Source organism: Agelaius phoeniceus, chromosome 25 (genome assembly GCF_051311805.1).
Source record: "Agelaius phoeniceus isolate bAgePho1 chromosome 25, bAgePho1.hap1, whole genome shotgun sequence".
NCBI lineage: Eukaryota > Metazoa > Chordata > Aves > Passeriformes > Icteridae > Agelaius > Agelaius phoeniceus.
The window spans coordinates 5,857,594-5,882,754 of record NC_135289.1 but is presented as its reverse complement, the minus strand read 5'-3'; the positions used below and the strand labels follow the sequence as shown (position 1 = coordinate 5,882,754).

At 52.8% G+C, this 25,161-nt stretch overlaps 1 protein-coding gene across 1 annotated transcript in view; it reads right to left on the bottom strand.

Annotated features, from left to right (window-relative positions):
* The window catches only part of LGR6 (leucine rich repeat containing G protein-coupled receptor 6), a 172,279-nt gene that overhangs the window by 74,489 nt on the left and 72,629 nt on the right, over window positions 1-25,161 (bottom strand). Inside the window, exons 3-4 of the mRNA XM_054648754.2 lie at window positions 21,267-21,338; window positions 7,390-7,461 (exon numbers count right to left, since the gene is read on the bottom strand). Coding sequence (XP_054504729.2) covers window positions 7,390-7,461; window positions 21,267-21,338 — 144 coding nt within the window. The remainder of the gene's footprint in view (window positions 1-7,389; window positions 7,462-21,266; window positions 21,339-25,161) is intronic.

Here is a 25,161-nt window from a genome sequence, read left to right as displayed (position 1 = left end):
TCCAGTGAAGGATCTTCAGTAACTTGGGCTCCCAGGGAGCCAGTGGGCCTCATCTAGAGTACTCAAAATTAGTATTCTGCCAGTGCTGGTTCCACAGCATGTCTTTTGTGGGGGACACCACCCCTGCCATGAAAAATTCTGCACACCTGAAGTCCATAGGTTGGCAGCTTTGAGAAAGCTCCTTACCTGCAGACAGGTCCCCATCAGAAGGCAAGAAGAGAAGCAGAGCAGTGTAAGCATGGTCTTTGTGACATCTGTGTTTCTCCTTTTTTATCTGTGTTTTACAGATAAATGTGTTACATTTAGACAAAAAATTTTGTGTGGCTCTTACATGCTCATTTCCTTTCAGAGTGAGAAACCAAGACAGATTTATAACTAAATATGTATGACAGAATGTGTTTTAGAGCCAGATGTGAGCAGGACCCAGGTGCAGAGAGCTCCTGCTCCTGGTACAGAGGGCAAGCTGGAGCCCTGTGTTCAGGCTGCCACAAAGCCAGAGGTGAGAGGCACAGGGGGTGCATGTGCAGTGCAAGAGGGCCCCAGGCTTTCCTGGGGTTGAGGACTCTGGAGCAGAGAATTCATGCTCTGACTGTGGCCCAGCTCTGATCACTCTGCACAGGGCACTCCTACTTCAACCTGCATCAGCACCTGGGGACCTGTCTGTGGGTAAGGAGCTTTCTCAAAGCTGCCAACCCATGGACTTCAGGTGTGCAGAATTTTTCATGGCAGTGGTGGTGTCCCCCACAAAAGACATGCTGTGGGACCAGCACTGGCAGAACAGTAATTTTAACAACTCTAGATGAGGCCCACTGGCTCCCTGGGAGCCCAAGATCCTTCACTGGACAGAGAGCAAGCCAGAAAAAAATGGTTCAGGCAAGTTTCAGTGAGGTGGGAGAGTCAGAGTGTTCCCCTTTGGATAAAAATGAAGAATGGCTTTGCTTCTGCCCTCTGAGTGACAGCATTTATTGAGGTTTCTTCCTGCCTGGTCTCCCTCTCCTCAAGCAGGTACATTAAGCTGATCTCCTGCTGTCAGGGACTCCCAGACCCTCTGCAGATTTCCAGCTGGTTCCTCAGAGCCTGCAGGAGCTGCCTGCCCTGCCCAGCACTCTCAGCCAGCAAACAGAGGGGCCTCAGGGCAGGTCTGGATATTCCTCCTGCCTGGGAGCCAGGCTTGGACTGCAGCAGGGCCACAAAGGGACCCTGCAGCTCAGTTCCAAAGCTTGGGTGATGTGTCCTGTCTCATCCTCTCTAACTGCCCAGAAGCTGCTACATTTGGAGACAACTGGAGTTCACTGACACAGGCTTTTGCTGCATTTCAAATCTACCTTTGTGCTGAGCAGGCAGTGAATGCCAGCCTCTCTCTGTCCCACAGTGGCTAGAGCATCCCTTTCTGTCCCATTTCTCTGGCCACCTCATCTCTTGAACTGATTGGGAAGTTTTTCTGATAGAACTTAGCTGAAAACAATTGTTCTCAGTCTCCACTGGGTTCTGCTGCTTCTGTTGTAATGCTGAGAAAAGACCTGGTCATTGAGAAGTCTGCCTTTCCTCTGCTGGGTCAGTTTGTCCCTGAGGGATGCACACTTTCCCTTCAAATCCTGCCTGAATCCCAGAACGACAAACATGGACACCAAATGTAAACACCTGAAAGAGCAAGAAAATAACCACCACACAATCCCTTTCTGTCTGGTCCTGGTTCCACCCCACTCTGTTGGCTCCCATTTCCACCCCCTTCCCAGCTGTCCTGCTTGCTTAGGATGTGCAGCCAACATGCAAACAGGGAGTTAATATTTCACCAAGTGCCATACAAGTCTGGTAACTCATGGGCTGTCATGAGGTGCCATAAAGCCACTTCCCCTTCTGAATGGAAAAAAGGAGTCTCTGAGCAGCACAAAGACACTGGGGCTCACATGGCCTGACTGGTAATTCCTGAAAACCTTGCTGTGGGTGACCTATAGGTGTTCCAGCCTGGCAAATTTTCTGGCAATGGATACACAGGAGTCTCATAAACTTGTGGAAAATGACTCAAATATTTGAAAAAGAGGAGGGAAAAAATCACTCTAATGCAGACCTGCATGGAGTCTGTTGGTCTGAGGTGAGTAGCCACATTTGGAGAAGCCTGGCAGTAGAAACCAAGCAGAGCATCTCAGCCCTGTATTCCCCCTCAGACACTGGGCTGTGTCACCAGACCTGGTTCTTGGGACCTCACCAGCCCAAGGGTCTCTGCAGGGCAGCTCCTGTGGGAGGAGGAGAAAGCTGCCTGAAAGGAGAGGGGGTAGGACAAGAGGAAATGGCCCTAAGCTCCTCCAGGGGACATTCAGATTAGACATTAAAATTCTTTTTTCTTTGAAAGAGTGGTCAGACACTGGGATAAGTTGCCCAGGGAGGTGGTGGAGTCATTGTCTCTGGAGGTGTTCAAAGGTGTCTGGATGGGATGTGGGGGTCCATGTGGTGGTGCTGGGTTGGTGGCTGGATTAGGTGATCCTGAGGGTCTCCTCCAACCGTGATGATTCTGTGATGATATGAAAGTGCAAATCATCACCTCTGTCTGCACTTGCCCTCCACACTTCAAAGAAGTCAGTCTGGAGGCAGAAGAGGAGTTTGGTGTGGTGCTAATGCAGGGCAGAGCTGGCTGTGCCTGCTCCCCTGGAGAATAACCATCCTGTGGAATACCCATCCTGGAGAACAGCTCCCTCCTGTCCCCTCGTGCTCAGGGCAGGTTTCACTGCAGCCTGGGGTGATCTGTGCTCAGGACCCCTCTGAGAAGCACTTTTTGCCCTTCCTTTAACCATCCCAGACAGGGAAGAGTTCTCCATTGCATGGAACACTTCTGTTGCAGACATCTTTTATGAAAAAGCCTTTCCTTAGGATTTTTCCTCCTGAGAAGCTGAGAAGCCTCAAAAACAAAATGTAAACCATTATTATCTGCTGCTGTGGAATGCAACAGGTGCATCTGGGATTGGTCTCATGGGGTTGTTTCTAATTAATGGCCAATCACAGTCAGCTGGCTCGGACTCTCTGTCCGAGACAGAAGCTTTGTTATAATTCCTTCTTTTTCTATTCTTAGCTGGCCTTCTAATGAAATCCTTTCTTCTATTCTTTTAGTATAGTTTTAATGTAATATATATCATAAAATAATAAATCAAGCCTTCTGAAACATGGAGTCAGATCCTCGTCTCTTCCACAATCCAAGAACCCCTGTGAACACAGTCACACACTTCTGAAACTTTTGCTTCCAGAAGAGACTGCCCCCCAGCTGGCTGAGGAGTTGGGCCAGCCTCAGGGGCACACATGCAGAGGTGACAGCTGGGGATGTGACTGATCTCCTGTGGCTTCACCCTGAACTCTTGTAAGCACAGACAGAATGGGATGGGTGAGGTGGGATCACTGATGTGACACCTACACAAGTTACTCATGCTTTGCTGCTTGCTTTTTGTTACAGAAATCTTCTCCTGGAGCTCTTCATCTTACTGGCACAGGTTGCCCAGGGAAGCTGTGGCTGCCCTGTCCCTGGGAGTGTTCAAGGCCAGGTTGGCAAAGGGCCTGGGGCAATGTGGCCTCGTGGAAAGGGCCCGTGGAAAGGGGCTGGAATGAGATAACCTTTAAGGGCCTAAAAGATCTGCTACAGGGGACTGTGCTGTTCCCAATACACTTCATAGATTTCTTTATATTTTTATATGCTCTGCCAGTTCTCAAAAGGGCCTCCCAAAAGGGTGTTAATCAGTCACCTGTGTAAATCTGACAGGACAGGAGGAAATGGCCTCAGGCTGTGCCAGAGGAGGTTCAGGTTGGACATCAGGAAGATTTCCTTCACTGAGAGGGTTTTTAGGCACTGGAAAGGCTTCCCAGAGAGGTGGTGGAGTGCCCATCCCTGGAGGTGTCCATGGAGTGTCTGGATGTGGCACTGAGTGCTCTGGGCTGGTGACAAGGTGGGGATTGGGCACTGTTGGGCTCAATGATCTCAGAGGTCCTTTCCAACAGTAATAATTCTGTGCTCTGATTCTAAAGAAGCCCTGGGCACTCTGTGACCATAAGAATGTGTATGGAGGCTCACTTGGATGGAGGGGCACTTTAGACCCCCTCCCATGTAAAATTTATTTTCCCAGCAGGAGTTTTCCTTTGAACTCCCTTGCTCCCACTGTGCCTGGTGAATGTGCTGTGGGCCTGGCTAGGAGAGTTGGGAGCATTGGATGGAGGTGTTGGTGCCTTTCCCATCCTGATCTCAGGTCTGTCAGGCCTAACAGTTTGGGGTTTTTTTAAGGCAGAGGGAAGAGTGGGAGATCACAGTCCCAGTCCCTCTCCTGTGCTCAGTCTGAGTCTGGGATGGGATTCAAAAATAATGAGAGGCTGGGAAAGGATCCTGAGCCTCAGGAAGAGCTGGGGAAGGCACAGAAGATGTGGCTCTGTTACAGGGAAATGAGGTCAGGTATCTTAAAAATGGATGATGAGAAGAGGAGGAGCAAAGGAGCCCGGAGGGGCCAGGCATGGGTGGTTGTGCACTGCAGGGGTGAGGGGCTGAGGGAGCTCTGAGGGGGCAGGAACAGCCCAGACAGGTTTGTGCACAGGAGCAGGGCTGCTCAGGGAAGGCAGGAGGTCCCTGCTAAGTCACCTTGGACTCTGGGTGGGGACCAACCAGCTTGGACAGCTTGTTCTGGGGCAAGGAGGACAGAGCTGGCTGCAGCAGCCTCTGGTCACTGTGGCTGCAGCTCTTGAGAGAGTCCTGCTGTGACAGGCATGAGGCATGTCCGAGCCAGACCTGCCCACATGCTCACCCTCTGATTTTATTCCCAGCCAGTCTCCCTCAGGTTGTCTAAAGCAGTTTATTTCTTCCAAAAATTTGCTTTTACTGTTCAGTTTCTGCAGGAAGAGCACTGGATCCCGCTGGCCCTAGCTCCTGACCCAACTTTGGAGGCACCTGGGAAAACCACCCTGGGTGAGGTGGCCTCGAGATGCACTAGGAGCAGGTACCTCTGTGCTAATTCACACATGGGATCCTCCCACCCTGCCCCTTAAACAAGCCCAGAGTGCTGCAAGTGTCTGCTTGGGGTGGTTTGCATTTCTCAGGTGCCCTGTGGTATTTTGGCAGGGGCTGAGGAGATGGAGCATGTGGACCCAGCCCTAGCCCAGATTGCCCCCAGCAGTGGGGAATGCCCCAGGACTGGTGGCCAGAGCTGCAGGGGTGGCTGTGGCAGCAGCTGAACCTTCAGAAGCCAAGGCTGGCTCTGCTCTGGTGGCACTGGCTGTCACACACTGGCAGGGCACAGGAGAGACAGGCTGAGGGGCAAGGGGTGTTCCTGGGGCAGTTCCTGGGGCTGTGACCTGCTGCTGGAACCCCCCTGGATGCTGAGAATTTCAGACTTTCTGTGCTGCCAGGCACTGACCCCCAGGAGAACACTGCATTGACCTGAGGCTGTGGAGAAGCTTCCAAAATGGAATGATAGAATTGGGATTGTGGGTGTGGAGTTTGAATAGAGGTGTGTGATATCATAGGGTAGGTAATATCATAGGGTATTGCCTCTGTAATATCATAGGGTAGCATATAAAACCTAAAACTTAAGAGTTTAAGGTTTTGGAATATAGTAATATAGATAAAGCAAGATGGAGGTTTTAGGGCAGAGGCTGCTCCTTCTTCATCTTCTCCATGGGTTTGGGTGGTTTTGTGTAATTGGATTAAAAAACCCACATTGCAGGGCATGGGAGGTTGGTTATTGTGTTGAAAGTGAAAATAATTTAGGTGTCATTTCTTAATTGGATATTTCTTCCTTAAAAGACCTTGTAGTGATAGATATGGGGCCATTTTTGTAGCTTGTTAGTGAAATACTGCAGAACTCACTGCTCATGAGACTGTAACATGGATAAGGAAAAAATAAGCATCTGAGTCTGAACATGAAATATCATCTCGAGCTCTTTCAATCCTGACCCTGACAAAGGCAGAAAAGAAGCCAAGAACCAGCACACCTTCCATGCCATGCTTCCCTTGAAAGAGAAGTCACTTGGAAAACAACCTGATCTCAAAATCCCTGGAGTGGGGATCTTGACTCTGGCACTGGTGGTGATGTCAACACAATTTAATAATAACCACAACCATGTGCCAATGATGTTTCAACAACAAATGTTTCAAATCTCTTCTGGCAGAAAGAACATTCATATCCTGCACAGCCAACACCCCCATTGCAAATTAATATTTAAATTCGTATTTACAGAAACTCCTACTGGGTACTGAGAGGGCCACACATGAAGAACTGTGCCCAGTTTTGGGGTGCCCAGTGTAAGGAGGATGAGGAGGAATGAGACAGGTCCAGTGGAGGCCCAGTGGCTGAGCCAGGGTCCCAGGGCATTTCCCCATGAGCAGAGGTGGAAGGAGCAGGGAAGGGGCTGAGAGGAGAGCTGCCAGGGACCTGCAAGCAAAGATGATGGAGCCAAACCCTTCAGGGTGGTTCCAAGTGATCAAACAAAGAGTAATGGCCACAAATTGCCTTCCAGGAGTTTTAGGTTGGACTTGAGAAAAAGTTTCTTCCCCAGGAAGAGCAGCCCCAGGCTACCAGTGAGAGGGGATCTCTGTGCTTGGAGAGACAGAGCTGCAGCTGCCCCTGTGAGTATTTGGGATAGTCCTGCTCTGAGCAGGAGACTGCCAGAAACTGCTCCCAGCTAACATTTCTGGGATAAAAGGGCTGTAAGACTAGGACTGAAGTTAAGGATTAAGGGATAAGGTCAGATTTTCAGTGGTTCAGCCCAACTCAGAATGCTCTGACAAGCTTCAGCTGTGCTCCCTGCACCAAACACACCTTCCCTAAATCCACTGGCACTCCCAGGGTCTGGTCTCAACTCTGCCCATACTCAGGAAGCAGCAGAATTCCAAAGTGGTGTGATTTTTAGGGAACACAGGAGCCCAGACCTGCTGTGGGTACAGGAAAAGCACAATCACAGCCTCAGCTTCTTCCCAGGGCTGAATTGGTAAAGTCTTTAAAGCAGTTCTACCCTGCCACAATTATCCTCCATTTGGGTTAAACAGCCCAACTTGCACTTTGACAGCCCAGACCGTGCTCTGTGCTCGCTTTCCCCACTGTGGTCCACATTGCAGAGGACAGAGACTCTTTGGGTGGATATTTTCCAATGTTCCTTGAAATATGCATTGGCTCTGGTGGCCTTTTCATCACAATGCACACATGGGGAGCTGTAATTTCAACATCCTCTTCCAAGACAGTGTTTCTTCCTTGAAAACTGCCCTCCCCTCCCTTCCACTCTAAGTGACAGTAATCTTTGAATAAATTGGAGAAGAAAAGGAAGAAGGAACAGAACATCCTTGACAAAGGAACTAATGACTCAAATGCTGGGAAGCCTGGGGTCCCCAAGGGACTGTGCAGCTCGCAGCATTGATTTTTAATGACTTACAGAGATTGGAGATTTGGAAGATCTCTCAGTGCCTCTGCAGGGATGCGGCTCAGCTGATTGTTCTGCAACATCCTATAATTAGAAAAAAGAAAACTTTGTTAAAAACCCAACAACAACAGCCTGACACGAAATGGAGGATGTTGCTGCTTGTTTCTCAAGTTGTTCTGGGCTCTTGCTGGAAAGCTGGAAAGCACCACTTGGTCAGCCAGGGCTCTTAGAAGGTGGCTGGCAGGTGAGCTGGCAGGTACCTGCAGCCCAGTGTGGCCCAGGAGGTGCAGCAGAAGAGCCAAGGAGTGAGTTTGGTGCTGCACAAAGGGGCCTCTGCCCTGCAGATGTGCCTCTGTTACCCCAGACTGACACCAGTGCTCTGAGCCGGGCTGTCCCACATTTATCCTGGAGTCAGGCAGCCTTTGCTCATGTGTGTTCCCTCAGTGGTTCCCTCCAGAAGGGATGGAAACCAGCCCTGGGCAGCTTTCCTACCCCAGTGTGGCACAGCAGGCACAGAGGGTGAGGATCTGCTCACAGATGTTTGCTCAGGGACCCCACAGCCTTGGCACAGCCGGCAGCAGGAACTGGAACTGCTGGGGAAAAAGGCAAACCAGAGGCTGCAGAGAGAGCAGAGAGAGCAGAGAGAGCAGAGAGAGCAGGTGCCTGGGGCTGTTGGGCTGGACAGGCAGCAGCCAGGAGGAGCCCTCAGGGATGGAAGTGAGTGCAGGGCATGGAGGAAGGCAGTGGACATGGGGACACCTACACAGGTGATGGGAAAGGAGGAGACAAAGGGGACAGTGCACCCAGGGTGTGGAAGGGGCTAACAGCAATCCTGTTAGCTAAAGGAGTGAGAAGAAACTGAGAAGCAAGAAGAAGCTGATAAGGAGCTCTCTCCAAGGCTGTAACCAAAGAGACCAAGAGAAGTGAAGAATTGAAGAAAGGTAAGAGAACTTTGCAGCTGGAGGAAGTATTTTTAGAAAGTTAGTTGGAGTCACTGTAACTTTTGGCCAATAGTGTTATGTTAATTTATTGTAGCCAATAGTTAAGGTAGAAGCATAAACAATTAGAAAGTGTATAAAAAGTCAGCCATGTTCAATAATAAAGAGTTGCCATCTGAGACTGCTTGTGGCCTCTGCTTTGTGTCGTGACCGCCTCGACGGCGACACAGGGGTGGGTGTCTGAACAGCTCTAGGGAGGGAGGCAGAGTGAGAACCACACTCCAAGGGCTGTTTCAGACCTGGTCAGACACAACCCCCTCTCACTGACCCACTGGAGCCCCACACATCTGAGTTTACTGCTTGCCATCATCTCAGCATCTTTGCAAAGGCTGTTCCTGGCTCTGGACATGCCTCTGTCCTGAACTTGGCTCCTTCCAGAGCTGGGACATCACTGACACGTGCTCCCCTGGGTGACAGACACATCCCAGCAAGGTAGCTGGGCCTGGGGAAGTGCCTAAAAGGGGAAGGTTTTACATACCTGAGGTTACTCAAAAACCTCCTTAGAGTGATTGGAGATGGCATGAAAAAGGAAATGGTGCTTAGGGTTCTATCATAGTTTACTGACAGTGTCATGGCCTCAGTGGTGAGGGGCAGCCCAAAGAACACGGACCCATTGCCGTGACTGCAGCCTTTCTGCCAAGGATTCAGAGTCTGATGTGGAAGGAAAATTGGAAAGAGACATCCTTTAAAAAAGGAAAGCTTTAGGGCACAAAACTCTTCGACTTCTGGAAGAAAATGGGGACTTATCAGTAAATTATTTGTATGAACACAGAAGAAAGAGCTAGGAAATGAGGAACTGTCAGTAGTAGCTCGTGAAAAATGAGTTGTGCCAAAATTTTTTTCTATACAGGGTAAAAGAGCATAAGAATGGAGAAGAAAGAATAGACACCAGCTACCATGACTTAAGCTTTTCTTTAGTAAAATGTTAAATTTTGACATTCAGTGCAGGGGAGAAGATGTGTTTGGTGCAAAAGACAGCAGAGAGGCCACACTTAATAAATGGTTCCCTTCCAAATGAAGAGCATGATTAAGGACTGACAGCATCTCACCTGGCATTTCTGCCAACAACTTCCACATATGAGGAGAGAGGTTGGTGTGGAAGAGCAGTTGGGAAATGCAGAATTCCACAGGGAAACTGAGGGAAAGGCTCCTGTCCTGGATTGCAAAGTAAATTTGCCATCTGTATGGTAGTTTTTTGTCAGTGGGCAGTTTTCCTTATCTCTTCCACAATCACTCCTCCCTCAGGGGAGACATCTGCTGATAACAGCTATTGAATGTCCCTGCATGGCTGATAAGAACTACAGCATCCCATTGGGAGATGTGAGCCCAGAGGGAGGAGCCAAGCATTCCTACCTGGATATAATCTGGAGATTCTGGAACACCAGCACAGCTTCTGCACTGCATTGCCCAGAGGAACAGCAGCTGCCTCTGCCCCTGGATCTTCAGAGGCAGAGACTGCACCTTTCTCCAGGATCCCTGCTCCAGCAGAACCAGCCCTGGCACTGCAGGAGGGCTGAGCCACAATTCCAATGGGACTGCTGCCCACACCCTGACCCACAGGGTGTCAGGCTGGGTTCTGACTCTGGCAGTGTTGGTTTGGTTTACTGCATTGTTTATTTTATCCTTTTATTTTCTTACCTAATAAAGAACTGTTATTCCTGCTCCCATAATTTTTGTTGCCTGAGAGCTCCTTAATTTAAAATTTATAGCAATTCAGAGGGGTGGGGAGGGTTTACATTTTCCATTTCAGGTAAGGCTCCTGCCTTCCTTAGCAGGCACCTGGCTTTCCAAACCAAGACAGCTCCATAGATGAACAGGGCTAAAAGGATGCACAAATACAGCTGGGCACTGGCTACAGCTCTGCTTGGGCTAGTGGGAATCACAGGAGAGCCAGGGCAGGGCAGAAGTGCTCTTGGGAGAGAACAGAGACCCTGGGGGTGACTGCAGGGGGTGTGAGGAGCAGGACACCAGCTGTGATGCTTCTGCTCCTCCTGATGCTGGGCAGGCTCTGGCCAGGCCACACTGTCCCACCTGGGCCCTGCCCTGCAGGACACGAGGCAGCAGCAGAGCAGCAGATGACAACAGGCAGGAGGATGGGGAAATGCCAAATCCTCACCTCTGGGGAGCCTAGAATAGAAATTGCAGGGCTGGTAGAAGAGTGGGATGGATGGGGCTCCCCCGGCCATGTCCCCTCCTGCAGCTCCTGTGCTCAGCTGGGCCCTGGGCAGCACAGGGGGCCCCGGTGCTCACAAGGGCCACTCCAAGCCTCTGGCACTCTGGCACTCACAGCTGCCTGCCCCCTCAGCTCCTCTGCTGTGCCCCTCACAGCACCCTGCCCCTCTCATCTCCCTCTGCCCCTGCCTGGGCATCTTCTCCCCTCCTGCTGGCCCTGCTCAGCCCAAGGGCAGGGGGCAGCGAGCTCCAGGAGCTGCCTCTGCTGCCCCCAGAGCCCCTTCCCACGGGGGGCACGCTGCCAGGCTGCTGCACCCTCTGCCATGGCTGGCACCCCACAGGACGTGTGGCTGCTGGCCATGGGCCCTGCAGCTCCATAACCATGGGCTGAGCTTCTCCTTCCCAGCTGTGCAAGGGCCCTGGGAGCCCCAGGGATGGATCCCCTGGGTTCTCTGCAGCCCCCTGGGATGGAAACCTCATCCAGGTGGGCAACTGTCCCACAGGGACCAGCACAGCCTCGGGGGCTCCTGCAGAGGGATTTGTTTCTGCAGCCCAGGTGTGCTGGTGTCCTGGGTCCTGCAGCCCAGTGAAGTGAAATAATAATTAATGTTTGTTAAAAATCAAGAAGATACAGAGCTGGACACAGAGAGATACAGAGTGGGGCTGCAGAAAGTGCTTTCAGGGTTTTGGTGGGACAAACATTGAATCTCAGTGGCTCTCTGAAATGTGAGCCTGGTGTTTAGTGTTGGTCATTGGAAGTATCTGAAGTCAGCACTAAAGCAAAGCCCATTGTCACACTTCTGCTGGATCCTGCTGCCTGCCATTTATTACAAGTCCCTCCTCCAACCAGTAAAACAGACTGAGAGACTTTCCAGACCACCATCAGCATGGACTGCTTCCAAAATGAAGCCATTTTGGTGCAGACAAACAATATTTAAGGAAGATGCTTCAGAGACCTCAGAAACCACTGGAGTGGCGGACAATGCTGTTTTTCACAGCAGCAGGGCAGCTAGAGAAGTTTTCAGATGCTGGGACTGGGACAAGAACCAGTGCTTCTTCACATTGCACATAATGAATCCAGTAACTCATCATCAGAGCATGACACAGAGAAACCAGAAACCAATTCCAAACAGAGTTTGATAATATTCTAGGGACAGGGCCACCCTGGTATTAAACAAGAAATTCTTCATTGGGCCTCAAGCTCAGGAAAGCTCCAGGTTTTCTTACAGGGAGCTCAGGTTTTAGCAGGAGAAGACATGCTGTGTTTATCCCTGGATGTCCCAGGATGGTTTCTCTTACAGTCTGATATTAAGGACAGCCCCCATCAGGCCCTGCTCACTGCACTCAATCCTTACACATCACATTAAACCACCCTTGCATGTTACTTATCTTTCATAAACAACATACAACATGATTTTAGGAAAAGCTCAAATAATTGTACCAAAACCTGGTGGAAGATGCCAGGTGGATGATCCCACACACCTGCAGGATCACCCTGCTCTCTGTGCCACCTCCTTCCTGGGGTTACAGCTGGTTCCTGGGGCTGCTCCATGCCAGGGTGCTACAACAGGAGGATGGCAAAAGGGTTCAGAGGACAGCAGGGCATCTGAAAAGCTGGGACAGGGCTGCTGGGTACCTCCTTGTATAAGTTGTGGCATTTTGCCCTTTGGGGTGCTGCTCCTGTATAAGAAGGGGGAAGACAATGCAGCAGCTCACTGAGGAGAGCACCTGCAGCATCCAAGGATGGCCAATACATTCTGCTTCAAGGGGCCACTGCACATTAATGTCAGCAACATTGAAAAGAGAGAACAACTCTGCAAACAATTCATCTGTCACCTCCTGACTCATGGTCCTAAAAGCCTGGGGCAGACATTGTCCCCTGCCCACATTCCTGCTCCCCCCAGGGTAGGAAGCTGCTTTCCAGGGTGTGGGCAGGGAGGGAGGTGCAGGATCTGTGTGGACCCCAGGCCTGCTGCAGGGTGCCTGCCTGAGGCACAGGCAGTCTGTGAAGCTGCACCTCAGTCCACAAAATCACAGTGACCCCGAGATCCCGGATCACACTGGCCTCAGCCTTTGTCAGCATCTGTCTGTTCCTGCCTCTCCCTCAGCTCCTGCCTTCCAACAAAATCCCTGGATTTCATTGGCTTTCCTACAGCAAGGTGCTGCTTCACAGCAGCCTGGAGACAACCTTAGAGCTCAAATCCTTCTGGATTTGTTTCTGCAACCAAGGTGTGCTGGGGAGACAAACCCCTGGGTCCTGCAGCCCAGTAAAGTGGAATAATAAGCATGGAGCAATCCTGGTCTAGTTGATGTGATTTCTCACATCAACTGAGATGTGAGAAATCTTTTGCTGAGTCTAATTTTTCTTAGAATTTATTCAGGGTGGTGAGGCCCTGGCACAGGTTGCCCAGAGAAGCTGTGGCTGCCCCATCCCTGGAAGTGTCCAAGGCCAGGTTTTGGGCTTGGATTAGCCTGGGCCAGTGGAAGGTGTCCTGGGTGGAATGGGATGGTCCTTAAGCTTGCTTCAAATCCAAACCATTTTGTGATTCTATGACTTTACTGGTTGATGAGCCAGCTTCTGGACAAGCTGAGGACACTGATGAGCATGACAAAGACTGCTCAGACCAGCAGTGACTCAAGCCCAGGTGTGGATGGAGCAGTGTCACCTTGCTTGGCACTGCTGAGGTGGCACCAGGGCTTGCAGACACCAGCAGACACGGACACTCCACCTGCTGCCCACAGCAGTCTGGCTGGAACCAGGATAAATCACAGCTCCTCAGAGGTGGGGTTTCATTTTCAGAAGTAGGAGGATTGTTTGTTGGCAGGGACCGTGCCTGAACGACCAGAAGAATGTTGGGATCGGGTCCCATCACACCGGGATCCTTGCACAAGAGAGCTCAGCAGACACACAGCCCTCAGAGGTACAGGCCTGTGCATGAGAAAATGTCCCCATCCTGGGAGGCTGAAGTGACTCAGCCAGCACAGTCAAAGGGCTGTTATTGCTGGAGGCAACTGTGCCTGGAGCCCATGCATGGGGATTAAAGACATTCCAACCTCTGCACGTTCCTTTTCCCTCCCAAAGGGAGCGTCTCTTGGATGGCCCACACCATTCCCTTTGTCTCAAAGCCATTTCTGTACAGCTCAGGGCTGGCCAAGAGCTAGGGGCTGTCTAGGGATTGCTGAAGTGTCCCAGGCCACCTCCAAACCTGCCATCCTGGGACAACTTGACTTTTCTGGTGATGTTGTTTGATGTGTGCTCACACATCAGGTGAGTCAGCACCTGTCCTGGGCCTCGGAGGTCCTGAGGTCACAGCTCAGGAGGAAAAGAGGAGGGGATGGTGAGGGTAAGCCCCATCCAGGGCATGTGGCATGCGCTGAACAAGGCCACTCCTGTCCAGCCTACCTGTTGATGGAGATGAACCATGGGCAGGGCTGGGGCAGGGTGTGCTGGGAGGGGGTCAGGCAGGGCTGAGTGCACACCCCAGGCTGTGCTGGGTTAATGCTGGGCAGTGCAGAGCTGTGCTGGGCAGTGCAGTGCTCACACCCTGGGCAGTGCAGAGCTGTGCTGGGCAGAGCTGTGCTCACACCCTGGGCAGTGCAGAGCTGTGCTGGGCAGAGCTGTGCTCACACCCTGGGCAGTGCAGAGCTGTGCTGGGCAGAGCTGTGCTCACACCCTGGGCAGTGCAGGGCAGTGCTGGGCAGAGCTGGGGCAGTGCAGGGCAGTGCTGGGCTATGCTGGGGAGTGCTGGGCAGTGCTCACACCCCAGGCTGTGCAGGCAGTGCTGGGGCAGCACAGGGTCTGCACACTCCCCCAGGCTGGTTGGGGCTTGCTGAGGAATGGAGTGCCAGGGTGGGCCTGCTGTGGGTGCAGGCTCTGCAGCCAGGAGGATGCACTCAGGCATTTTGCCTTCCACGGTTTGTGGGGAGGTTGTGGTTGCACTTGGAGTCTTTCCCTGTGGAGTTTGGTGTGGGATTCCTTCTTGGCTAGAGAGCCCTGCTGCTGCTGCAGCATGTTCAGCCAGGAGTCAGAGCAGGGGCACTCCTGGCTGTGCAGGGCAGCGTTTGGGGAGGGACACCTGAGAAAGGCTGGGATGTCTGGGAAGCTGTGGCAGCACAAGGCAGCCCATGGCCAGGTGGGATGGGACCTTCCTGGCTGATGGAGCTCCAGCCAGGACACCTGGAGATGAGAAGCATCCAGGCAGCTCATGAGGAGGTCTGGAAGGATGGAGAAGTTTCCAGTTTTCAGGATACTCTCATTAAGCAGCATATTCTGCCACCCTGGAAAGCTCCAAGGCTGGGAGAGCATGGACCCAGGAGCTGATTTTGAAAGGGAAGGAGTTGCAGAGGGGTCAAAACAGCCTGTGGAGTGGCTTCCAATGATGCTGGCAATGAAGCCTGCACTGAGGAGCATCAGCCCTGTGGAGAGAGGTGGGTGCACTGTGCTGCAGAGCAGCCCCAGGAGAGCTGCACTCCAAAGTCTCTGCACAGGGCTGGACCTGCCAGTGCAGAAAACCCCAGAGCAGCAGCTCCTGCTGCTGAGCATCCCCCCTGTCAGTCTGCCCTGCCTGAGGGGTCTGAGGAGGCCCCTTGGCCTTGGCTGGCTCCAGGCTCCATGCATGCAGATCCCAGCCCATCCCAGCAGATCTGGGGCACGGTGTTTGGCTGCAGTGGGGCAGCTCAGTTTGGCTCTTCCCGTGCTCCCTGCCAGGTCTCCACACACCTGCTTCCCTGGGTGTACCCCAGCATGGTTTCTGCACAGGCCTATCTCCATGGCCACTTTCCAGGTGGTTTTTGTGCAGTGAAGCAGCCAGAGGAGGCAGAGCCAAGAATCTGCTCCAGGTTCCAGAACTTCTGGGATTCACTCTGAGGGCAGGGAGAGACCATCTGCACAGGCGGGTTGGTGGAGGAATTCCCAGGGTGTTTCCCATCCTTTTTTAAACATAAACTGATTCTCTGGGAAGACTGGGAAAGCACCAGGCCCCTTGACAGCCCAAAAAGCATGTGAGAGTTTACTTGTGGACCTGCACATGATTGCAATTAGCCCTAGGGCTCTAGCACACTAAAATTAAACTAGGAAAATTGTTTCCATCCCCAGATATCAGCTTGCCTCCTCAGGGGACCCCCCTGCCACCAGAGGGAAGATCTTTGACCCTGCTGTGAGTCAGCTCCTGAATTGCCCAGGTTTCAGTTGGTTGTGGCTGGGGGAGCCATTCCCAGCCTGTCACTTGTCAAACCTCAGCCAGCCTGGAACACAGCACCCATATCTACAAACACAACATCCTCAATATCCCTGTTGCCATCTACTCCAAAACCTGCTATTCCTCATGTTCACATAAGGAGATGATGTATTTCTTGACTCATTGCAGCAGCAGCTGTAGTGAGAGCCCATGGCAGCACCACATTGCACTGCAGACAGGCCAGGAGAACCAGCAGAGTCTTTGGAAAGTGAAATGCTCCCAGTGATGTGGGGTCTGGTAGTGCCCCTGCTTTGATGGAGCAGGAACTTTGTGAAATAGGAGGTTCATGGGTGGAGCAGTCACTGTGAGCATCCACCCTCCTCCCCTTGTCCTTGAAGGTCTGTGTCCGTCCTCAGTCCCCTCTCCTCCAGGATAAGTGACCTCATGTCACAGACATCTTTTATGAAAAATCCTTTCCTTAGGATTTTTTCTCCTGAGAAGCTGAGAGGCCTCAGGAACAAAATGTAACCAATGGTTATCTGCTGCTGTGGGATGCAACAGGTGCATCTGGGATTGGTCTCATGGGGTTGTTTCTAATTAATGGCCAATCACAGCCCAGCTGGCTCAGACTCTCTGTCCAAGACAGAAGCTTTGTTATTCATTCTTTCTTTTGCTATTCTTAGCTGGCCTTCTGATGAAATAATTTCTTCTATTCTTTTAGTACAGTTTTAATATAATATATATCACAAAATAATAAATCAGCCTTCTGAAACATGGAGTCAGATCCTCGTCTCTTCCCTCATCCTCAGGTCCCTGTGAACACAACCTCATCTGATTCATTGTTCATCACCAGACCCCCAATCCTTCTCACTGGGCTGCAGGACCCAGGGGTTGATCTCCCCAGCACACCTGGGCTGCAGAAACAAATCCCTCTGCAGGAGCCCCCGAGGCTGTGCTGGTCCCTTTGGGACAGTTGCCCACCTGGATGAGGTTTCCATCCCAGGGGCTGCAGAGAACCCAGGGGATCCATCCCTGGGGCTCCCAGGGCCCTTGCACAGCTGGGAAGGAGAAGCTCAGCCCATGGTTATGGAGCTGCAGGGCCCATTGCCAGCAGCCACACGTCCTGTGGGGTGCCAGCCATGGCAGAGGGTGCAGCAGCCTGGCAGGGTGCCCCCCCTGGGAAGGGGCTCTGGGGGCAGCAGAGGCAGCTCCTGGAGCTCGCTGCCCCCTGCCCTTGGCCTGAGCAGGGCCAGCAGGAGGGGAGAAGATGCCCAGGCAGGGGCAGAGGGAGATGAGAGGGGCAGGGTGCTGTGAGGGGCACAGCAGAGGAGCTGAGGGCACAGGCAGCTGTGAGTGCCAGAGTGCCAGAGGCTTGGAGTGGCCCTTGTGAGCACCGGGGCCCCCTGTGCTGCCCAGGGCCCAGCTGAGCACAGGAGCTGCAGGAGGGGACATGGCTGGGGGAGCCCCATCCATCCCACTCTTCTAGCAGCCCTGCAATTTCTATTCTAGGCTCCCCAGAGGTGAGGATTTGGCATTTCCCCATCCTCCTGCCTGTTGTCATCTGCTGCTCTGCTGCTGCCTCGTGTCCTGCAGGGCAGGGCCCAGGTGGGACAGCGTGGCCTGGCCAGAGCCTGCTCAGCATCAGGAGGAGCAGAAGCATCACAGCTGGAGTCTCAGGGCAGGGGGGTCCCAGCCCAGCAGCCTTTTGCTGGCCAACACCCCCAGGGAAGTTCAGTGTGAAGCCTGAAGGGTGATTTGCCCTCCCTGAGTCCTCTTCTGCTTTGATTTTCAGCAGAGCCAGAATGGTTAAGTATAAGCTCAGTGCTTTGCCTCTGCCTAGAGTGAGGAGACAGGACTTTCCTCCATGCTCTTGTCTTTTAATATCTGAGATCCCAGCCTCTCTCTGATCTTTCATGTCTCATGGGCTCTTCGTGTTCCCATCTCCAGATACCCTCTGGAGAGGGGAATATCTATGTGGTTTTGGTGGAGATTAAAGTTCACTACCTCTGTTTTTGGTGGAGATTAAAGGGCAAAAAAAAAGCACAGGGCTGCAGGAATGGTTACACTGCCCCTAGGGGAGCAAGGATTTGGTCTGGCTGGGGAGCAGTGCACTGAGCACCCCATGCCCCATGAGATGCTGTCCTCTCCCAGTGTGGTGCACAGGACATGGACATAACTGGGGCCTGTCTGGTGTTCCCCAGTCCCCTGGAGCTCCCCAGTTCCCTGGCACACTTCTGTGCGCTGCACAAGGCACCAGTTTACACCAGTGTTCAGCTTTAAGGGTTGCACCCTTATCTCTGCAGTACCCACAGTGTCCATAACAACAACACCCTACAAATCACTGCACTCCCCCAGCAGCCCAAACTCCTCCCAATCCTTTAGGTTGAAATTGATATTTGCAGTCTCAGAGCTCCAGAACACAGGGAGATCTTGGTGGAGCCAGTTCAGCAGTGGATTCTGACCCTCAGCAGGCTTGGATGGGGTACAGAGAAGTGCAGCAAAGGGAAGAGGGAACTGAGCTGTGGCTGAGGAAGAGGATGAGGGTTTTTGGCCACTCTCAGGGCACAAGGAGCAGGGTGATCCAGCCCCATGGCCTCTCTCCAAGCTCTGCTCTCCAACCCTGGCCACAAGCAGACTGAGGGAATACATTTGTTCCCCCTGACTGCTGGAGAGATGCAGCAGATCCTGCTGAGCTGCTGCAGAGCCACCAGCCCCAGCCAGGTCACTGCTGAGGGACCTTACTCACAACCTGAAGGAAACACAGGGTGGCCTTCACCTGCCTTCTTCAGTACCTTGTGGTTTTCCTCAGTCTTCTCTCAGTAGAGAAATGAGTGAAGTCCCCAGCCTTGCCAAGAGCCCTTCCAATGTGATTAAGCTCAGTGCTCCCAAGATGTGTCCTGGCAACATTTCTAGGCCTGTTCCAGCAATTCCCAGGGACCAGTCTGTCTCCATTGTGTCCCTCACTGCTGCCCTTACTCTTACAGTGACAGAGGAACAGATGGGGGTCAGTGGCTGCGTTTCCTGGAGGGTGAGGGATCTGCCACTGCTTTCCCCCAAAGACCTCGCTCCAGTGGAGCCCACAGAAACACTGCAGAAAACAATCAGAGCATCTTCTGTAGTGAGAGGACATGGCAGTACCACATTGCACTGCAGACAGGCCAGGAGAACCATCAGAGTCTTTGGAAAGTGAAATGCTCCCAGTGATGTGGGGTCTGGTAGTGCCCCTGCTTTGAGGAAGCAGGAACTTTGTGAAATAAGAGGTTCATGGGTGGAGCAGTCACTGTAAGCATCCACCCTCCTCCCCTGGTGGCTGGGCTAGTGCTCTGCACACCCCTGGGGAAGGTTTGGGGCCAGGGAAGTGCCAGAGAACAACAGGAGCATTGAGACTGGACAAGGCCTCAGAGGTCCCTGAGTCCATCATGAACCCAGCACTGTCAGCTCCACCTTTACACCAAGCCCTGAGCAGGCACATGTCCCCCATGCCAGAGGGACATGACAGCCCAGATGCCACCCTGGGCACAGCCTGGCTGAGAGCAAGGCAGCTCATCCTGCAGCATGAGGACACCAACCACGGGTCTCACAGCACAGCCTGGAGCTTGCCATGCAACATTTCCAGATGGAAATGCCCTCATCCCTCACTCCTCAAGCTTCCCCATGCAACATTTCCAGATGGAAATGCCCTGATCCCTCACTCCTCAAGCTTCCCCATGACATTTCCAGCTGGAAATGCCCTGATCCCTCACACCTCAAGCTTTCCCCTCACTCCTCAAGCTTTCCCCTCACTCCTCAAGCTTCTCAGTGCAACATTTCCTGATTAAATGCCCTCATCCCTCACTCCTCAAGCTTCTCCATGCAACATTTCCAGCTGGAAATGCCCTGATCTGCCTCCTCTGCTGGCTCTGGTGAGCCTGTCCCTGCTGGTGCTGCCTGTGGCCCTGTCCTGGGGCAGGAGGGCAGAGCTCACCCTCCCCTCCCCATGGAGCTGTGGGCTCTGAAGGGAGGCACTGCTCCAGTAAAGCTGCATTTGCCCTTACCCAGGCCTGACACAAACAGAATTGATCAAAAGCACCTTGAAAAGCTCCCGTCCCCAGAGCAGAAGGCTCCTCTTGTTGAAATTGGGTGGGAGAGCTGCGGTTTTTCCTCAGTTCCTTTGATTTGTTGCCTAATGCAGGGGATGGATAAATCTCTAAGCCCTGAGATTTAGGGCAGGATTCATACTTTACATCTTCAGAAGACGTAGTAAACAGCCTTATACTCTCTAATCCTGGAGCAGGTTTGTACCTGCTCTCTCTGCATAAACTGGACCAGCTACAACAATTTCACATTGTGGCTGAGTTCAAAACATCCCCTTGGGGATGAAATGTTTATTGCAGAAGATTTTTAAGATGGTTCCTCAGGGAGAAAGGGACTCCCACCTCAACATCCTGCACAGACCCTGAGGGCTGTCACATGGACACAACAGAGTGACTCCATGAGCAGTGGGACACCTTAGGGAGGTGTGAGTGTAGGTGCCACAGCAGAGCCAGCTCAGCTGAGTGGGGATTCCAAAGTTTCCAGAGATTTGTCCCTCAGACCTTCCCCACTGGGCAGCAGGGGTGGGTGCTGCCTGCAGTGCCATTTATTGAGCAGGGTTAGCCTGCAATGACCTTTATTGAGCAGGGTTAGTTGCAATGACCTTTATTGAGCAGGGTTAGCCTGCAGTGCCATTTATTGGGCAGGGTTAGCAGATCCCTGATGGCTGCAGAGCTCCAGGGTCCAGCTGCCTCCATGGGGGCAGGCTTGGATCCCTCAGGTCACACTGCCCAAGGATTCCACCTTCCCCTGGTCACTCCAGAGCCCTGCAGAGGCCTCCTGCACTGTGAAGGGGTTTGTGGTGAGGGCAGCTGAGCTGGACAGAGCACAGGCCCCTTTCCCAGGTGCCTGGATCTTTGAGTTGCTCCAACCCAGCCCAGGCACAGCAGCAGAGCAGAAGGGACCAGTTTGGGGTCTGGACTCCACATCTGGGGGACACCACTTGAGGGGGGTTTGGTGAGTTTTATGCAAAATGTGAACCTCTGCAGATTCTCCCAGGGCACATTGTGGGCACACCGTGCCCTGGGGGAACCTGCTCAGTCAGTGGGGTGGGACACAGCTCCTCATTGAGGGGGACACAGCTCCCCATTGGGGTGGGACATGGCTCCCCATTGGGGGGGACACAGATCCTCATTGGGGGGGGACACAGCTCCTCATTGGGGGGGACACAGATCCTCACTGGGGGGGACACAGCTCCCCATTGGGGTGGGACACAGCTCCTCATTGGGGTGGGACACAGCTCCCCAGTGAGGGGGGACACAGCTCCCCATTGGGGTGGGACACAGCTCCCATTGAGGGGGGACACAGCTCCACAGTCACCAAGGGCAGGTTTGCCAGGATGGGTTCAACACCTGACCCCACACCTTGAAGCTTTGCATCCCTCAGGATGGCTGCAGGTCCCTGCTCATGGCCAGGGGCTGGGGAGGGGCAGGGACAGGGATTACTCTGCAGAGACAAACCAGTTACTTACAGGATCTTCAGGCTGTAGAGGCCAGAAAAAGCTTCCCCAGGGATCCTGGAGATCTGGTTTCCAGAGAGGCGCCTGCAGTGGAAAGAAGAGGCAGTCGTGTGTCAGCGTCCCTGTGGTGACATTCCCTGTCTGCAGAGGCCTCATAACCCCTCCATCCTGCACTGTCCCCTTCAGGGGAGGCTGCAGCACCTGCAAGCTGAGCCACAACCCTGAGCTGGGCATCATCCCCTCACACTGCCTGAGGAACAGCAAAGGAAATCCCAGCTCTGCCAGACCTGAATCCAGCATTTTCAGCGTCCAGAGACAGCTCATGGCTCAAACCCATTTCCTGGATAGACACAGGTCCCCAGCACAGAAATTACAGCACAGCCCACAAACCCTGCTCCATGCCAGGCCTTGGCAGAGAGACTGGAGCAGGGCAGAGCTGTTTCTGCTCATGGATTTAGGACTGTCCCTAAATCCTGGCTGGTGAATGAGGGCCAAGGGATGGGAGAGGAAGCAAAGAGCAGCATCACAATGGGAAATGGGACATATCTGGGACATAGAGCAAAGAGCAGGAGAGAACATTCAGAACTTACTGAAAGAATTTATTGAAGGAAACCTGTAGGATTTGCCATTGTATAGCTTCACCTGATTTTAGAACTCAAAATTTAACAAGGCCCAGAGCAGGCTGGGGAATTAAAAGGTATTTGCATCTTTCACTGCCATTAGAAACTGGATCACTGTTACCATCAGGACTCTGGTGGGGGCATGTGGTTGAGCCAGGACTGAAGTCCAGGACTTCTGAATCTAGGCTTGACCTAGACAAGAGGTGACTTTTCTCTTTCTCCTCCTGTTTCTCCCATGAGGACAAATATAGATGAAGTCCCAGCACCCATCAGCCAGAAATCACAAAGAAAGGTTCAACAACCTGATTAAGACCCTAAATTACCACTAAAATTGGGCAAGAAACTTGTCTACTTGACTTGGAGTGGAATGTTGTATCTCCAAAACAGAGACAGTGAACATCATTTGTGACCAGGCTCATCTTCACTCTCACAAGAAGTCCAAACCAGACCCAAGAGGCTGGGCACAGACCTGGCAAGGGTATTTATTAAAGTTTTGTTTCTTTTTAGGCATTTTTTAGGGGAAGGAGACAGGTGTGGAGGCTGAGCAGTGCAATCCTGGCTGGAAGCAGAGAGCAGGGGAACTCTTGGGTTCTCTCGCTGCTCACAGTGACCCTGAGATGTGTTAGAAAGTCTCTTTTCCCAGCCCAGTGGTTGAAGAAGGAGTCAGAACTCTTAATTTCCCAGTCTCAAGGTTGTTTATTGTATCTTATCTATAAAATTCTTTCTCCTGTCCAGCTGAGGTCTGTTCAGCAAGACAGACAGAGGCACTCTGCCTGCCCCAGGGCAGGGTTATCTTTTTATACTAAGAACTACCTGTACAATATTTGCAATTACTTTCCAATACCTATCACCTATGTTAGACACTGAGCTTCTACTCTAAACCAATCTGTCAGTGCCACCATCACAGCAGAAGATGGAGGCCAAGAAGAAGAAGGAGAAAGGCTGGACACAGCCAGATCCCTCCATCTTGCCCCCTGAACCCCCATTCTAAAAACCAAAAAAAATCTACTTTTTCACCCTGTGATAAATTCACTATCATTCTACTTAAACTTCCATGGCTTGTAATTCTTCATCTAAGGTTGGTAATTGTTTTTTCCAAGGGCTCAATCAAAGGCACAGGGGTCTGGGGCTCTGTGCCAAGGTCTCTGAGCCCCCTGGGCAGGGGCTGGAGTCCTCCAGGGCAGCCAGAGGGATTTCCTGGCTTCTGACAGGGAACCAGGGCTCTGCAGAGGTCACCAAGGGGACCATGGTGTTCTGGGCAGCCAGGCTCACCTGTGGCAGAGCCCGTGTGTGGGTGCCTGAGCTCTCCCTCCCCTCGGGAATCTGGAGAAAATCTCTCCCATAATGAGGCCTCTGACAGCATAAACAGCACAGGGTCGTCTCTTTAATGTGTGAGAGCAGGTTGGAACCTGCCTCCTGCAGCACATGATCTGCCTGGCAGGCTGGGCTATTTGTCACTTAGGGGCTGTGATTTGGGGTAATTGCTGCTTTTGATTGCTGATTTCCACATGGGAGGGAGGGAGTGCTGTCCGGGAGGCTGCAGTGCTTGCCTGGAGGGGAGGTGTTCCTGCACGGCATCCTCAGCCTGCTCCTGCATCCTCCTCTCCTCCCTGGCTGTCTGTCCTCACCTCCCCACAGCTCTGGGCTGCTCACACCTACTCCGGGCTCAAAGTGCCTCTGTGCTCACTTCCCTGGGTGTGTTTGAGTGTTTGCCAGGTCCCGAATGGATCTGGGACCTCCAGGATTAGCAGCCTGCTCCTGCATCCTCCTCTCCTCCCTGGCTGTCTGTCCTCACCTCCCTGCAGCTCTGGGCTGCTCACACCTACTCCGGGCTCCAAGTGCCTCTTCTGGCAGCTTCGTCCTCTCTGCTCACTTCCCTGGGTGTGTTTGAGTGTTTGCCAGGCCCCTGAATGGATCTGGGATCTCCAGGATTAGCAGGAGAGGAATGTGAAGCTTAAATGGAGCCCCAGCTGGGGCTGCTGGCCTCAGAGGGTGCTGGGGAGCCCCAGATGCTGGTGGGACACGTGCAGAGCCAGCTGGTGGCACCTCAGCTCTGTGGGTAACACAGAACATAAGGGGGAAATGACCCTGTGTTGTTTTGAAGCAGATGCCCTGTTTTCACTGGGTGAAATTAGAGGTTTCACAGGTGAATTTAGAGGCCCAAGCATCCCCAGCCCCAGATAAGGCCCCATGCCTCACTGTTGCTGCAGATGTTTCTGTCCTTGGCCATGTTGCACCAGACTGTGCTTTGTCCCTGGCTCACCTCTGGTCTCTGGCTCTTCTCTCCATGCCTTTTCCTCCTCCCTGCCCCTGAGGCAGCCCAGCTTCTCTCCCCAGGGTTAGGGGTCCATGCCAGGCCACGGGCAGGCCCAAAGGGAGGCACCAACCACAACCACTTCTCTGAACTCTCCTCCCAAGGCCATTGACAGTGTCACAGGGGTCCAAGATGGGGTCTGCCCACTTCTGTGCAAGGACTGGGAGGTGGGACATGTCTGTGTTTGTGCACACAGGCTGAGTTTTCCCTTTCCTAGAGGGCTGCATGGCTGGGTGTGCATGCAGGGTCTGGAGCTGTGGGGTTTGGAGGTTTGCTAGACCTCCAGGACAGGTGCTGATGCTGCTGGGGGTGTTCCAGGTGTTCCAGGCAGAGGAGCATGGCTGGGCCACCTCTCTGAGAGCAGATCAGGAAGGGGTGAGCCTTTTGGGGTGTCCTGCCAAGAGTGACCCCTGGAAACGTGTCGTAGAACCACAGGAAAGTTTAAGCTGGAAGAGACCTTAAAGCTCATCTCATTCCACCCCCTGCCATGGGCAGGGACACCCTCCACTGTCCCAAGGTGCTCCAAGCCCTGTCCAGCCAGGCTTTGGATACCAGGGATGGGGCAGCCACAGCTGCTCTGGGCACCCTGTGCCAGGACCTCACCACCCTCACAGCCAAGAATTCCTTCCCAATATCCCATCTAACCCTGCCCTCTGGCAGTGGAAGCCATTCCCTGTGTCCTGTCCCTCCAGGCCCTTGTCCCCAGTCCCTCTCCAGCTCTCCTGGTGCCCCTTTAGGCCCTGGAAGGGGCTCTGAGCTCTCCCTGGAGCTGTCCCTTCTCCAGTTGAGCACCCCCAGCTCTCCCAGCCTGGCTCCAGAGCCGAGGGGCTCCAGGTCTTGGAGCCTCTTCTTGATCATCCTTTGCTTCCATGCCATTAACTCCTGTGCCAGTTCATGTCAGAGACCCAAGACATAAAAATCTTCCTGTGTGTGACCCTTCCTCTGTCCATGGTCATTTGGCACTCTTCCAAGT